This window comes from Diachasmimorpha longicaudata, chromosome 1 (assembly GCF_034640455.1).
Source record: "Diachasmimorpha longicaudata isolate KC_UGA_2023 chromosome 1, iyDiaLong2, whole genome shotgun sequence".
Lineage (NCBI taxonomy): Eukaryota > Metazoa > Arthropoda > Insecta > Hymenoptera > Braconidae > Diachasmimorpha > Diachasmimorpha longicaudata.
This window is the reverse complement of record NC_087225.1, coordinates 10,159,208-10,174,831: the sequence shown is the minus strand read 5'-3', so window position 1 is coordinate 10,174,831 and position 15,624 is coordinate 10,159,208. Positions and strand designations below refer to the sequence as shown.

The following is a 15,624-nucleotide window of genomic DNA, read 5'->3' as shown; positions in this document are numbered from 1 at the left end:
TAAAGCAAAGTTTTGTAGAGAGATACTCATTATTCTCCATCCATCATCCGCAATTTTAATTTTTTCGCATAAAAACAGGGGAAAAACAATGCTTAATTCATCTTTTTATTCCACACGAGAAAACTTTAAAATAACGGCATGCAAATATCTGTTTTCATTTCTCTGCTATCTGAACGTAACGGCTTGAAATACTAAAAAAAATTTAATATAATTTTTTATTCAATTCTATAATCTGGCAGTGGTTGAAATGCGTTCATTGCAATTATTCATTGACTATACATTCATCGGAAATTTTACATCATCATCATTTACGCATGAATTAGCAGCGGTGCTGTAGGCTACATTCTGAATATAAAAAAACTGTATATACATTCCTACACACAATATGAGCTAGAAAATGACAAACAAAATCATCGTCAGCAACAGAGCAGATACAACTGCAGTGGCAGCAGTCAGTCCACCAGACGAGTTGTCGATACCTTTTTTTCGTCATTAAATTCCCTTCACTATTTTATAATTACTCAGTATATTTGGTGCATAGAAATTTAGATCCCTCCACGTAATGAAAATCACTCTAGTTGTCACTTTTGTTGTAAGAGAAAAACCTCCACACGTACTTGATCCCCTTAGTAACACTGTAATTATTGTCAAGTAATAGTCAGCATTGAAATTAGGCGGGTGTTACGTGTAAAAATCGATCGAGCAACTAGAATAATCCAAATTTAGTTACGATGATTAAGATGAGTTAGAAATACCTCGAGTTTATGGAACAGAAAAAATTAATTCAGTAACTGAATAATGACCACATTCTTTTTCTTTCTGTTTTTCAACAATCTAGTTGTTCAGGATTAGGCCTCTGCCAGTATTAGTAAGTACCGCCACTTGATCTGGTGTGATTGGACTGCTGTAGTTAGAGAGCTAATGCGTTATATATCTGTACCTGCATATTTACCCAAATTTATAACAAAATAATACAGTCAATCGATTGTCTAAATATATTTAGTTGTCAATTGGTGCGTTTTCGTTAGATATTTCGTACACGATTTATAATATATCGTCGACACTATTTTATTATTTTCAATAGATAGATATTTAATTTAATAATGTATATACACGCAATGAGAGATTTAATGAGTATCTGGCATGCGGCCTAGTCACAAAATGAAAAAAAAAACGAATCTCTTGAAAAGAAAAGAGTTGTAGAGCACTTTTCAATGTATCTTCATGTTGAAAAACTGACCTTTTTAGTTTTTATTCGTCTTAATTTTATCATCGCATAATGCATAAGGAGAGTCGCGTGAAATATTTCATCGCTAGTTTTATCCAATATCCTGGGAAATGGTGAGAGTGACAACGGGCACATTGGATAGCCGGGAGCATTTCCGTTTTCAAATGATACCCGAGAGTTCATTCAATTTCAATAGTTATTGAGAAATATATTTTTTATTGAATATTCAAAATATCTGATAACTAATGCACTTTATTCATGTAATTGACGGGTGATAAAATATTTCCTTGACATCTCCCGTGATAATTCTGTCATATTATTCCATATACCAGTGCGATTTTACCCCTCATTGCCACGGAAATAACAATCAAGTAAATATTGGCATTTAACCCGTAGAGTAAAAAATCTAGGTCAAGTCCTGCTATTATATTCACTCGATAATTATATGAAAAATTCAATTTTTTAAAAATAGTTGAGGTCAACAATTGATCAAGGTATGACATTTCCCCGAAAGTATCACACATGATTCGCCATTCACTAAATATTTCCAGTCCTCAATCCCAATGTTTCGTGGAACAACAAATAAGACACAAATAAATGCTTCAGCTTATTATGCATCATTCTAGAGAGAAATAAATTCTTCTTGAGGAATTTCACTGTGAAAGAATTGAGTGTTATGATTGTTCCCCAATTTAACGATATCTGTAGCAATGAGACATATTTATGGTAATATTCAACGAATGTCTGTCACAGATATTCGTTCGAGCGCAGTTCGATTACGATCCTCTCGAGGACGAGCACATACCGTGTGCCCAAGCTGGCATTGCATTTAAAACGGGCGACATATTGCAAATAATTAGCAAGGATGATCATCATTGGTGGCAAGCGAGGAAAGACAATGCCGCGGGCTCAGCTGGTCTCATACCATCCTCAGAATTACAAGAATGGAGAGCTGCTTGCATGGCGATGAAGAAAAATAAGCAGGAACAAGGTAAGGAGCATTAAACAACACTTCAAAACAATCGTTTTAATTGTTTATTCTGCAGCAAATCGAGAAAAAATCATTTCTCATTCAACTGCTGCAGTATCATTGCCCCAAGGATGTGCAAGCAAGTTTCTTCATTTCTTCATAGGTCTCAGATTCATTTGATTGAAATTATAGAATGTTGAACAGAGAATAAAAATAATAAGATAACGTGCGGTATACTTGTTCCAGCAGATCGCACCCTGTGCTCAACTGCTTCTCTTTAATCCGAAATTGGTATCACGTTTTTTTTCACCAAAGCATTAAACCCATTGTAAAACCATTAAACTATACAGGATTGGTAATAAATTTTCACAACACTTCGGATTGCATTTCGATACATCGCATGGATGCTCACCGTGTTACTAACAAAATGCGTCATTAAATCGTTACTAATTCATTGTCAGGTTTTTCGAAATTTATACTCCAGTTCGATGATATTGACAACGGGTCAATATTTTAACGAATGAGGGAACGATAATATTTGATTCGAGTACAAATGAGTAATTACAGCTCAATTATATAGGGGCTTGATTTTCAGTATTTACAGGATTTTAAATTAGAGTTTTTTTTTATATTAAAAGAAAATTAGTAGTAATCATTATATTATTCTGTGTTATGCGAGCTTAGATGCAGAAGGAGAGGGCGGCTGTTCTCCTCACACCGAGGGCTGTGACAGCTCGACAGGTACGAAAAAATTCTGCCTGCAGCTAAAAAAAAAAGATAAAACAACAAGAAGAGCAAAAAATCACAGGCATAGAAATTTTTTAGCAAAAGAACGGGAGTAGAATTCAAAGAATTTTTAATAACTTGCAAATTAGAAAGAGTAAAATGAACGTAGGGAGTATTTATTAGCATATTTTCTTTTGCTCACTTTTAACTCACAATTAGAACAATTCTATGAATAATTATCGAGATGAATGCATACAGAACGTTCAACCTACATTCTCTCCCTCTCCCTTAGGTAAAAAAAATGGCACGATATTCTCCTCCCTCTCTCATCGCATTCAACTCATGCATCGAATCTTTCTTATTATTTATTGTGACCTGCTGGAACTTCACTTCCATTTTATCACTCTATAGTGAGTTTTATTTCTCCATTTAATAATGAATTTATATTTGTTTTTATTATTAATTCACCATGTGTTTTTTATTCATCTTATTTCTTCACCAGTTTATTGAGGATCGAGAGAGCCAGCGATGCAAGCATGTCATACACTAGATAAAATGATATAAAAATAATATACCAATGCTTCGATGCATAAAATGTATGAAAGTAATTTCCAACTGCACTGCATTATCAATGAATCCAATATATCGAATTAACAAGCCTATTAGCAGCATTTATCGATTGATTCAAATAACTGTAATGGATGATTGATTTTTAATTTGTTGCTACTCCAGTCAATTGCTCAATTTTTGGCCGAAAGAAAAAACAGTATAAGGATAAGTACCTTGCCAAGCACAACGCTGTTTTTGATCAGCTGGATCTGGTCACATATGAGGAGGTTGTTAAAGTACCTCGTGAGTATTTGCATTTTATTGCCACAATGTTTTAAGCAGATATTTTCAGGTGCTTTAATCTAACTCGTTGTTTTTAGACGAAGCCTTCCAACGCAAAACCCTTGTTCTCCTTGGGGCTCACGGTGTTGGTCGTCGGCATATTAAAAATGCCATTATCTCCAAGCATCCTGATAAATATACCTATCCTATTCCACGTTAGTACTTTCGATAACCATTTCATTTAATAATTTGATTTTGCAATGCATTGATCAAATAACTTTTGCGATATAAAGGACAAGATCCATTAGTGAATAATCTTCTTCAATCGATTATTTAGATACAACGAGGCCTCCACGAAATGACGAAGAAAATGGTCGCAATTATTATTTCGTCTCTCACGACGAGATGATGGCGGATATTAGTGCCAATGAGTACCTGGAGTACGGTAAGCTCTCCATTAAAATTTCTAAGCGAACTCATGAAAATTTATTTGACTATTACTAATTTTCCAATCAAGATGGAATGAAACATCTTCTCTTGAAACATGTATTCTATACTTAAACAATTTTCAAGTAGACAATTACTCCTAAACCTAGATAATTGTAGATAATTAATCGTCGTTATTGAAACATTGAAGGAACTCATGAGGAAGCAATGTATGGAACAAAATTAGAGACAATTAGGAAAATCCATGAGGAGGGAAAAATGGCGATTCTGGATGTTGAGCCCCAGGCATTGAAAATATTACGAACAGCGGAATTTGCACCCTACGTTGTATTTATCGCCGCACCAGTGGTTCAAAATATGAATGATGTAGGTTTTTTTTATTTCAAGTGGGCTCTCAGTTATTTAACTGAATGAGCTTTTTTTATCCTCAAATAAAACTGTCAACTGACAATTGCAGTACGATGGCAGTCTCGAGAGACTCGGGAGGGAGTCGGACCTTCTGAAGCAATCGTACGGTCATTTTTTCGATTTTACAATCGTTAATGATGATATCGAGGAGACGATTGGCCAGTTGGAGGCGGCGATTGAGCGAATACAGAAAACACCGCAATGGACTCCTGTCAGATGGGTGTACTGACAGCGGTCTCCATCGACAAATCCCACAGACTACAATGGCTCAGCATAGAAAAAGGGAGGAGAGTAAACCAAAAAAAAGTTATTAGTTAAATTAAATCTAGTGAGATGTTTTTTTTTCCATGGAATTGTAGGGAATACCAGGGGTAATCGATACAGGGGTAGAAAAGTGAATTGCAAGAGTGATGACTGTCCCAGGAAACTTGAAAATGAGAAAAAAAAGACGAACACTTCGGGTTTTCGTTGCTTTTGGGGATTTTCTGTTATGCCCATTTTATGGTGATTGGTCGTTGAATTATTGGTGGGTGCGGAAAGAGATGAAACTTATGCAGAAAATTAGGAATTTGAACGAAATGTTGGAGTCGTAAAGGTAAATTAAACCTTGAAAATGGGCCGACTTGAAGAAATTTTCTGTGATCGAGTGAAATCAAGAAATTATAATTATTATTTCTTGTTTTTCATTTGTTCACAGCTTTTTAGTACAATCGTGGCCGTGTGTTCATGATTGTCAAGTATTAATTAATTAATTACTCTCAAGGATCATCACAAATGATAAAATATGAATCGAAATCAGTAAGAATATTGTCAGACACGAATTCACATCGTACACTATTCAATCTGCAACCGTAATTAATTTAATCTCATTCTCGCATTCTTCATCTTTATTTTAATCACTAATTATCGTAGTACTTCCGGTATCAACTGCTGCCTCGAGTTTATTACTAAAATAATATGGAATGAAAAAGGAAATTGTCGATGGACTGAAGAAAATTGTCGGCTCATTTGTTTTCATGGAAATCAAAAAGAGATTTTTAAAAATATATAAATTTTTGGCGAGAGCATATAAAAAGATAATCTCTCGATTGATTGATTATAATTATACCTATTATACACAAACTCATGTTACTAACAAAATTAGAATGAAGGGATTAAAAAAAATGAAAAACTTCGTCTGGTAGCGAACTGATTAATTGCAATAATTATATTTCAAAGTAGATATGTAATCATCAGTCAAATTAATTAATTACTTTTTAAGAGGAAAAAAAACAAAAAGAGAATGAAGCTCGAAGAAATTGAAATATTAGTGATGTGTGCATAATACTCAATCATTTTACGAAAGCACTGTAAATTTTTGAAAACGTACGATGAATCAGTGACGTTTGAATCTGCTGTTGTAATTATAATTTGATTTTTTATTGAATGAATTTTGAAATTTTATCATTTTCATCATAATATATAATTAGCAATTTAAGGGGAACGAAAAAATGGAGTATTTAAAAATAATGAAAACCAAAATTAAACACGCAATATTGATTGTAATTACTGGAGAAGGATTAATTGTAGACAAAAAAAAACTATTATGCATGTATATTAAATTTTTAAAAAAATTTGCAATGTCAAGTGCAGCATTACAAGAAACATTACATGCTCTCTCGAGTTGGTAAATTAATCGAATTTTCTTTCCACTCTGTGCGCTTCTCTCCAATTTATTTGAAGCATAATTCAAATCAAACACCACTCGAAAAAAGAACAAAATATCCTAAAATAAAAAACTTAAATAAACAAGATGAATAAATGAACGAAAATTAATGGATAATCAGATGTAAAACAAACAAATGACAGCTTTCAACAAAGTCGCACTTTCCAATTAACACTGCAACTATATTCTCAATTAATTTTTGACGCTCTTGGATGATGAAATAAATTTTTTTATAAAAAAGGGTAAAAATAATTTGAAAAATCTGTGGTAGGACAAAACAATGTGAAATCAAATAGTGTCAACCTCATATATTAAATAAAAATGGTGTAAGAGCCCGTCACATGTGGCTTCTGAAACGCGTAATTAATCACTTATCGAATTAATTGATACCGAGGAAAAAAGGGCGAGTGGGGAAAAACGATGGAAGAAAAAGAATGATTACCAACATTGTAAAAAAAAACGATTGTGCCGTGTAAATGAAAATGAGGGTTTAATTGAATGATTTTTAACGACAAGAGAAATCCAATTACCAAAAAAAAATAAAATACGGAATAAAATGATTTTGTAACATTTTATTATAAGTTGTAGCGGCCATTGTCTGGTGACTTATTAGAAAATGACTGACAGTTGAGGAAAACGAAGCAAAATTATTGACGATTCAATCCAAAATGAAACAAAAATATGTTAGAAAGCGACGAACATCGTGAATCAACGTAACGAAAAATGCGTAACTATATCACGACATTGAAAAGATGAAAAAAAAAAAAACACAAAGTTAAGCTTAAAAATGAAAATGAAAACGTTGAAAGATGACGGGTCTAAAGAAAATTAAAGAAAAAAAAACAATAAACAGTTCATTATAATTATGTAATTATAAATGAGCAGAATGAAGATTATTATAATACGTTGTTAATTGAATTAATAAAACTAGCCCAGAAATATGACAGATTATATGCCTGGTACTGATGATTTTATTAATTAGTAGAATACTTGATATCACTTTTATCTTTTAATTTGCATTTTCGTTGGCCTCGTATCGATTTCTCGCTGCTTCCACCATTGGAAGGGCTCCAAATGTGTGCGGCCGCTCTGATGTATGATTGCAGTCCCTCTGTTCCATTGGGAACATGTACTCGAGGTCAATATCGTATCTACAATTTCATTCAAATCAATCGAAAAAACAATTTAACGTTTTGTAATTTCATTGGGTTAAAATTGGCAATTTACCGAGAAAGGTTAATTGTTAATTTGCATATGTAAAGTCCGATTGTCAAAGAGTAACGGTATAAGAAATTTTCACCTTGGGAGTTTCTCTCGCAGATAAGAAATAACATTTTGGCCAAGTCGTCTCTTGCGGCTCATAATGAAGCTGGAGAGATACCTCGGGCTCTTATTCTTCTCTGCACAATGCATTAGTAACGCCCAAGAATTATAATCCGTTGCCAAAACATAGGTGTTATAGACTCCTTCGTCTGGAATATTCAATGAACGAAACCAAAAAATTTTACTTTGACAGAACAACACGAAAATAAAAACAATTAAGGATATCTGTCGTTTTCCAGTTTGATATGAAACACTTTATAAATTCAATCATTTGTTTTTTCATCACCTTTGTCAATGAAAGTGGAAATAATAGGGTTTGCTTACAAAATGATGGACATTTTTTTATGAATTGTCATAAAGTTTTTCATTTTTTCATTTTTGTAGCAGTACAAAAATTGAATTTAATCTTTTATTACAATGGACATATTGATTTTATCATAATACACGGGAATAAATTCGGATTTTATCCGTGAACAAATAAATACCATAATTGAGGGCGAAAAAAGTTACGATTTCAACTGTAATCGAGCTTTTTGAAATTTTTTTTCAGCTTCCAATAATATTTAAATTTACCGTAAGACTAGAGCTACGTTAAATAAAGGATTCTTACAGGGGAATTCCGCGTGAACCCAGTGGGCCGGTGACTCGTGATAATGAGGAATTTTCCACGTTATATTCCCAAAGACTTTTTCATTAATGGGATCGTCGACGAAGCTGTACGTGAAGTTCATTGTTATCTCCGCGTTGTCTTCGGAGAGAAATAATTCTGCTCTCATGCATTTGTATGCGAGAGCTTCTTCTGAGCTAGCGTAATATTGAATGACCTTCCACGAACCCACAAACTGGAGAAATAAAATGGGAGGAATTGTTGAGGTCTCAGCTGTACTTAAAAAATGCATGTAATGACCCATTACAAGAACAGGAGGAGCAAACAGAATAAAAATGTTATCAGAATGAAGACTATTTTTTCTTCTACTTGCATTTGGGCACAGGAATCATGAATAAAAAAGGAACAATCGTTTCCACTCACTTCTGAAATATCGAAATGGGTTAATCCCTTGACTTTTGGGCACTTTGTCTTGTCTTCCCGTGGTTTCCACGACACTCCGCTCACAGAATCAATCTTCCACGGCCATAAAAACACCAATAAAACTCCAAAAAGCCAAAACTCCCTCGAAACATTCATGATGAATGAATAAAATACCCCCAACGACTCCAGATTCCTCCGGCGTCTGACGAAATTTTATCTCTTCATAAAAAAAAAATAGTCATTATCTTTTTCCGCTTCCGTTCTCTTACAAATCACAACTGGAAAACACGGAGTAACTCAGGAATAAAAAGTAATTACAAATTGTTTTATTCGTAATAAAACATGAAAAAGTTAATTCCATGGTATTTTCAGCGCAAACAAATCACTTCCATGGTGGTTTCGATGGTTTATTATCTACTTGTGTCATTGATACTGTATTGTAAACCGTCGAAGGCTCTGCCTGCTGCCAAGTTACTGTTTTCTCACTGGTTAAGGCAGCATCCGCTTTCGTGTAGTATTTTCGTGGTACTTGTCTGCATTCAGACGATGAAACCGATGACTCATTCCCGCCGTTTGTCCCTGAGAGACTCTTCGACTCTTGCATTTGGAGGATCTATAAATACACATGAAACTTATCACAAACGAACTGAACGATCCGCAGAAAATCTGACCACATATTAATAAAATTTAAAAAAGTGAGAATATAATTATTACCATTTGAATATACTTTTTCAAATCATCTTTGGAGTCTCTCATTTTCTCCCTCGACTCATCATTATTCGTGAACGCAATGAGACTCTCGTCGTGGTCCTGATGTGAATAGAAAAAGTTTTTATTCGCTGAAACTCCAAGCTTGACTGGCTCCATACCGCCGGATTCATCAAAATCGTTGGTCTTCATTAAGCTCCTAATTTCCCTCGAAGTATCTGAATTACCAAAACTACTATCATTGCCAGAGGAAATAATCCGCACTGCCTGTTTCCACTGCTTCTCCATCAGTGAATGCAACTGCTCGGCAATTTTCGTCTTGGCTGCTTGCTGTGCATTCAACTTTGCCTCCAAGTAATTTGATTTCTTGACATTCTGGGAGAGTCTCAGTTCACACAGTCTCTTCTCCTCTTTGTGCTTCTCCTCCAACAGATTAATCTCAAGTTGATGTTTATCGATAATCGTTTTTATTTTACCAGCAGCACATTCTGCAATAGCTCTCTGTTTCACTTCGAGTTCAGTCTTGAATGCAGCCTCAGCGGAGTCCAAGTGTGCTTGAAACTCCTTGAGCTTCACCTTAACAACATCATCAACTTGATTTTGATAAATTTCCCTGAGTTCTCCCCTCATCTGCTCCTGCTGTTCGACGAGTCTCTGGACCTCCTCCTTCCTCATTTCCTCAGATTTCTTCGCCGCATTCAATTCATCCAGAAGATTACTCCTCCTCCCCTCTAGAATTGCACATCTCTTCTCCTCCTCTTTGAGCTTCAACTGCAGATTCTCCTTCTCCTGACGGAGAACCGTGAGTTCGGCCTCACAAGTATCCAGGGCCTTGCGAATCAAAGCCATTTCACTCCTAATCTCCCCAGCTTTTAATCTCTCCCGGTAGAGATCCTGATGTGCCACCGACGAGGCCTCCTCCACCATTTTATGCTTCTCCACCAATTTATCATAATCACCTTTCAGTCTCTCGTACCTCTCCTCTGCCGTTCTAACAAACGATTTATAGCTTTCCAATTCGTTGGCATGGGTCGCCAGTAATTGAAGTTTCTCCTCCACTCCCGCATCAACTTTATCCCGATACTCTTGAGACAATGATCGACACGTTGATAGTTCTTCCCCTAATTGCTTTATTTCACTACTCAAGCCCTCCACTTCCACCTGATGGCTTGCCCTCGATTGCGCTGAGCTCTCCTCCAACTTTCTCTGGCTTGACTGGAGAGTTTGAAACTGATTTTTTAATTTCTGGGTTATCGATTGATACTGATGAATAATACTGTTCTTCTCCTTGTCGATTCCAATGGCAACCGCAACCCTCTCCTGTTGTTCCAACAGCCTCTTCTGCAACTCCTGAATTGTTTTTTCACAGTGTTCACGTCTAAATTTTTCCTCCTCAATTTTAATCCTCAATTTTTCAACTTCACTCTTGGATGAGTCTGGCTCCCAAAAGTCTGTCAGCGACAGTAATTTCTGGCTTTTAAAATCCATGGAATCCGCTTTTACTCCGGTTTCCGGCCTCTTTTCATCGCCAGGAGATCTATTGTACTCCGAGTTTATCGGGAAATTGTAGTTTCTGGAGTTGACAGTATTTACTTCACTCGGTGTCGACAGTTTGGAAAAGTTTTCCTGGATTTTTGAGATGTCTCGAATCGTCTTTACAAACTGCTCCTTCTTCGGGGATTTTCGCTCACTCATTCTGTCCAGAAGTGAATTCCCAGAGTTGTTGTTCAGTAGCTGTGAAAATTCACTCGTCCCCAGAGGATCTGTTCGTGTGGTATTTTCTCTGGGGAAATTGAAGTCTTTACCTTCAGTTTTAAGATCCAACGCTGGAGGAAGAGAGTTTGTGTCGCACGAATTAGATGATTTAAAGTTTGTGGGGGAGAAGCGATCGGTGAGGTGGAGATTACTAAGCTCCGATGTCGTAGCAGAGCGATGGTAGTAGTTTGGAAACATGTCAGTATGTCGTTTCTCCCTGGGATCATTAGTGGAAGTTGTGCTGGGGACGTATCTGAGGGGAGATGAGTGGTTGTGGGGTTTGGTGGGAAATTTTTTAATGGCTGAGGGGGGACTCTTGAAGAGCTTGGACGAGTCAAAAGTGTCAGGGGTCAATAAATCAACCTTGTGAGGCATAGGGGATGACTTGAGGGGAATTTCCCTCGTTTCTAGACCCTTCACACGACCATCAAGCGATTGCACTTGCTCCAGAAGATCCGAAACCACTTGACTCCCGGTCGAACAACAGCCGTTGGTCAAACTCTCTTCTGATCCTGAGCATGCCACGGTGAACAGATCGGGGGGAATCAGCAGCAGAATATCCGTATCGTCCGATTCACTCATAATAAATATTGTTAATACGTAAATTAACACGCCGATATTTACATCGTTGTAGATTTATCGTCGTCAATTTAACTTTGTACCTTTAACACATGATTTTGGGAATGAGACGGAGAGACTGTTTGTTTGGTTAGGAACAAAAACGTAAACACTCGGGAGTAAAAATGCGCGCGCCTAACAAGTACTACCAACAATGAGAGATTAAACGTACTTTTTCAAAAAAAAATTAGTCTTTATTATCGTGAAATAGATGACATTTGTTTCGTCTCTTGATATTTTAGATGTACATAGCCGCATATATACTTTGTTCAGTTGTTGGATATTGCTCTGGTGCCTGCACATGTGAAGATGCTCCTCAGTTGTTTTTCAATTCATTGACAATCGAAACAAACTTTATCGAAGTTTATGTTTAGGTCGGATATCATGTTTTTTCCATCAAGTGTCTCTCCGCTTAAATGTTCCATCGGTTTCATCCAATTCATAATCTTGCAGTTGACGTTGGCCCTCACCCGAAGGAGGTTTTCCACTATCATCGTCCACAGCATCGATCTTCTCTAAAAAATCATTATCATCTTGCAAAAAGTCCCTCAACATGTCCATCTGGACCTCAACAATATCTTCAGTGTCATGTTTAGATTGCATGATACTATCGGCAGGGGGTTCAGGTGGTTTGTCCTCATGTGGGCTATCCTCATTCAACATTATAAGATTCTCATAATCTTGATTCTCAGGAAAAATGTCGGAATCGCCCAGCGGTATGTCCAGGGTCTCCTCCTTAATCTCTGGTGATAAGATTTCGACTGGTGGCGGAGTGTTTGGTGGAAGTCGACGACATTTAGAGACAAGTGAAGCTCTCTTTACCTGCAACGGACGTTTAATTCCTCGTCTCAGGATATTTGCACTATGCTTCGCTGACACATTAGAGATATTAACAGTCTGTTTTGGAGCTTCCTCTTGGATTTTGATATCTGTACGCTTTGGAATACCTCCAGCCGATGGATTTGGTGAATATGCCAGCGGTGGAGCCGTCGTCACGGACTTTTTACTCTGCAATAAAAACTTCAAATTGACAACCGTTTAGAAGTCTTGTCGCTAATAAACAAGAAAATCAAATTTAAGGATATTCAAGTTTCCTGGATTATTCATCATAGATTCTATTATAAATTTGTTAATCATATCTTACATTCAACAGTGCCGGTATTTTACACAGAGTATAAATATTTTACAAACAATTCTCATCATTTGAAAAAATTGTAATTTTGGAATTATTTTATCGATAATAAAAAAATAAAATAAAACCTTTGCTTATTTCGACTAACCTGTGCTGAAGTGAAATTCACCAGTCCCTTAACCTGGAGTGCATCAGCTGCTTTAAGAAGCTGTGGCAACTTGTCGTGAGAAATATTGACTTCCCCTTTGTACATAAATCTAACGAGAGCCTCAACTTCCCAAAATTGTAGGTCCTTCATGAGAATTATTGGATGCTGACAGGGATTTTCACGTAGCAATGCTGCTAAATAATCACTGCACGAGGAAAGAATGACTTTGTGACACTTCACAGACTTACCCTCACAAGCGAGAGTAACGTCGACAAACTCCTCAGAGTTAAGGAAGGATGGAAAGCTGGTCTGCATGTTGTTGTGATAAAAGCCCCATCTCAGACAGACCTACAGACATTTGCGTTACAAGATCTCTTTATTGATGTCTAGAATATAATTTGTTATCGATCCCTTAATTTTCTTGATTTCTCTCACCTCTGGGGAGCGCTGAGGTACTGCATTCTGAACTGTTGGCTTCTGGTGCGGGTTCAAGGTAGGTGTTGACCCTGGCGGCCTTTGCACTGAAATTGTCTTCACTACCAGACGCTTTGTGGGAACATTCTGAAGAGGAGGAGGGCCGGGTAGAATTTTCTTCGGTTTGATATTCTGCGAGGAAGGCGGCGCAGGTAAAATTTTCGGCTGAATACGGATGACAGGTTTAGGTGCAATCTTTATTGGCTGACTAATAGCTGGTTGAATGACTGGTTGAGCTGCTACTGGCTTTGCTGCCGGTTTACGGATAATTTTGACCTTGGGACCTACAAATGAAGCTAGTGAGAAATTGCTTTGACATCATTGGACTCTCAAATCGCGATTTAACTGAACGAACTGAGACTATAGGGCATGTCAGATAGCGTTGAAAGTATCATTTATCGCGTGTGGTTATAATCTCGACCTGCAGCTCGGGTTATAAATATACCACTTGATTTTCAACAATAATTATAAAAACGTAGTCAATTAAAATGACTTGCATATATGACCGTACAATCCTCTTTCTACAATTTAATGGGATTGCAACAGTCATTTGGAGGCATTGTGTTCATTTAAACCATGATATTTAAAGATCTGTCTGACATTCAGATCTTCAAAAGATACGTTTTTACTAATTTTAAAATTCGTTACAATAACGATCATCACTACTGTCTGTATCTTCCTCTCTATCCTGCCAAGTACCTGCATTTTACAAAGTGAAGGAATAAAAAAATGTTCACCAGATGGAAGAATTCTAACTGGTGGTGGCAACTCTTCAGATTCAATAGTCTCCTCCGAGATCTCTGTGATCTCCTCCTTAATAGTCGTGTTGCAGTCAATAAACAGCGGATCATCGAACCTCTGTATTTGTTCAGGCGTAGCGGTTGCTGGTTCACCAAATGATTGAATTTCAGAATTATCATTCGAAGTAGATGTCGAAGGTTTCAAAAACACTGATTCTGTTATCTGCTTGGCCAATCGAATTTGATTTCGCCTTTTTCCTTCGGCGATATCCCTCGCTATCTTTGAGTTCCAGCCTACATGACTTTGGAGGGTCTTGTAATCAGCTCCTGATGCGGCAAGAAGTGTTGCTGAAGTCCTTCGGAAACTGTGGCCCGTGTAACCATCGGGATCTGGTAAATTCAAGTAAGTAGCAATTTGTCTTGGCATACCACCGAATTTGTGAAGGCCAATCACCTGATTTACACATCTTCCACCACGATAACTCAGAAAAAATCTTCGACAGTCTGTTTTCTTCGGGCGCAGCATAGCGTATCTCTTGTACACTCGGTAAAATTCACCACAAATTGTGAACGAACGTTCGGGATCGCTCTCAGTTCTTGGAATTGTCACTAGTGCTATTGTACCATCATCCTCGATGTTGTCGACAGTTATGTGAACGAGCTCGTGGCTTCTGCATGCACCGAGAATTCCAAAAATCAAAGAGACCTGCGAGAAATATTGATGGATTTGACATATTAGCAGTTTCAAAACATCAATGAGAACATAACATAAGAGTTCAAGAGGAGAAATGATGTCTTACCTTCTCTGCTAAATACCGGCTGTCAGGAGCGTCATTCAAAAAAGTCTCAATTTCCCTGGACGAGAAAGCATGACTGGTCTTGCTTTTATATCCAATTGATTTTGTCCTCAAGAAGCTTCTCAATCTTTGAAAATTATTCATATCAATTTTGTCATTAGCAAACATGGTAGCTTTGAGCATGGAGTACTGGGACCACAGGGTGGATGGCTTCATTTTTTCAGCCAAATCAGTGAAGTAATCCATGAAGACATCCTCATTAAGTGAATCCTTGTTATTTGTCTCCTTCCATTCCATAAATTTGCGATAAAGTGTTTGATACTGTTCCCTCGATTTCATAAGTAATGGACTCTCAGAGGGAACTTCACTGCCTTCACTGGTGTCCATGTCTGTTGGTTGTTCAACATCACTACTGTCGGACCCCTCGTTCGACATGATCGGGTTTTTGTAATTGAATATTTTGCAGAAGAACTGAAGCTTAGAATATTCTTCCAATATAAAAAAAACTGGGAGAATGCGAAGTTTCCTTGGAGGTTAGTTTTCCAGCAGATATTCGAAATACAACACCCACTATCCGTTGTTCA

General features: G+C 36.9%; 3 protein-coding genes across 13 annotated transcripts in view; 1 reads left to right on the top strand and 2 right to left on the bottom strand.

The window, feature by feature from the left end:
- Positions 1-7,266, top strand: part of LOC135161264 (peripheral plasma membrane protein CASK) — a 24,358-nt gene extending 17,092 nt beyond the window's left edge. For 3 of the 11 annotated variants that reach the window (XM_064118739.1, XM_064118706.1, XM_064118696.1), the window contains 8 exons: positions 839-868; positions 1,982-2,219; positions 2,883-2,939; positions 3,657-3,776; positions 3,854-3,970; positions 4,093-4,200; positions 4,393-4,568; positions 4,660-7,266. In XM_064118739.1, the coding sequence (XP_063974809.1) occupies positions 839-868; positions 1,982-2,219; positions 2,883-2,939; positions 3,657-3,776; positions 3,854-3,970; positions 4,093-4,200; positions 4,393-4,568; positions 4,660-4,839 (1,026 nt within the window). In that variant the 3' untranslated portion in view covers positions 4,840-7,266. Of the gene's footprint in view, positions 1-838; positions 869-1,981; positions 2,220-2,882; positions 2,940-3,216; positions 3,335-3,426; positions 3,521-3,656; positions 3,777-3,853; positions 3,971-4,092; positions 4,201-4,392; positions 4,569-4,659 lie in introns of those variants that run through there. The other 8 variants (XM_064118721.1, XM_064118729.1, XM_064118764.1 and 5 more) reach the window with 4 other exon arrangements.
- Positions 7,164-9,118, bottom strand: LOC135161434 (uncharacterized). The gene is made up of 5 exons (XM_064119001.1): positions 8,987-9,118; positions 8,669-8,887; positions 8,249-8,480; positions 7,616-7,787; positions 7,164-7,466 (listed from the first exon to the last, which is right to left on the bottom strand). The coding sequence occupies exons 2-5, from the start codon at positions 8,822-8,824 to the stop codon at positions 7,325-7,327; spliced, it is 702 nt and encodes a 233-aa protein (XP_063975071.1). The 5' UTR covers positions 8,825-8,887; positions 8,987-9,118; the 3' UTR covers positions 7,164-7,324.
- Positions 8,973-15,624, bottom strand: LOC135169261 (uncharacterized). The gene is made up of 9 exons (XM_064134141.1): positions 15,044-15,624; positions 14,241-14,949; positions 13,465-13,787; positions 13,030-13,377; positions 12,152-12,769; positions 12,014-12,044; positions 11,794-11,894; positions 9,383-11,752; positions 8,973-9,281 (listed from the first exon to the last, which is right to left on the bottom strand). Exons 1-9 carry the CDS (start codon positions 15,473-15,475, stop codon positions 9,051-9,053), a joined length of 5,163 nt encoding a protein of 1,720 aa, XP_063990211.1. The 5' UTR covers positions 15,476-15,624; the 3' UTR covers positions 8,973-9,050.

Excerpts from the sequence above, each read along its gene's own strand:
- LOC135161434 (XM_064119001.1), bottom strand. The coding sequence starts at position 8,824 with ATGAATGTTTCGAGGGAGTTTTGGCTTTTTGGAGTTTTATTGGTGTTT. Across the intron at positions 7,788-8,248 it reads GGTTCACGCGGAATTCCCCT|ACGAAGGAGTCTATAACACC; the intron begins GTAAGAATCCTT and ends TGAATATTCCAG. Across the intron at positions 7,467-7,615 it reads CTGCGAGAGAAACTCCCAAG|ATACGATATTGACCTCGAGT; the intron begins GTGAAAATTTCT and ends ATGAAATTGTAG.
- LOC135169261 (XM_064134141.1), bottom strand. The coding sequence starts at position 15,475 with ATGTCGAACGAGGGGTCCGACAGTAGTGATGTTGAACAACCAACAGAC. Across the intron at positions 13,378-13,464 it reads TACCTCAGCGCTCCCCAGAG|GTCTGTCTGAGATGGGGCTT; the intron begins GTGAGAGAAATC and ends AAATGTCTGTAG. Across the intron at positions 11,753-11,793 it reads CCCAAAATCATGTGTTAAAG|AATATCGGCGTGTTAATTTA; the intron begins GTACAAAGTTAA and ends TACAACGATGTA.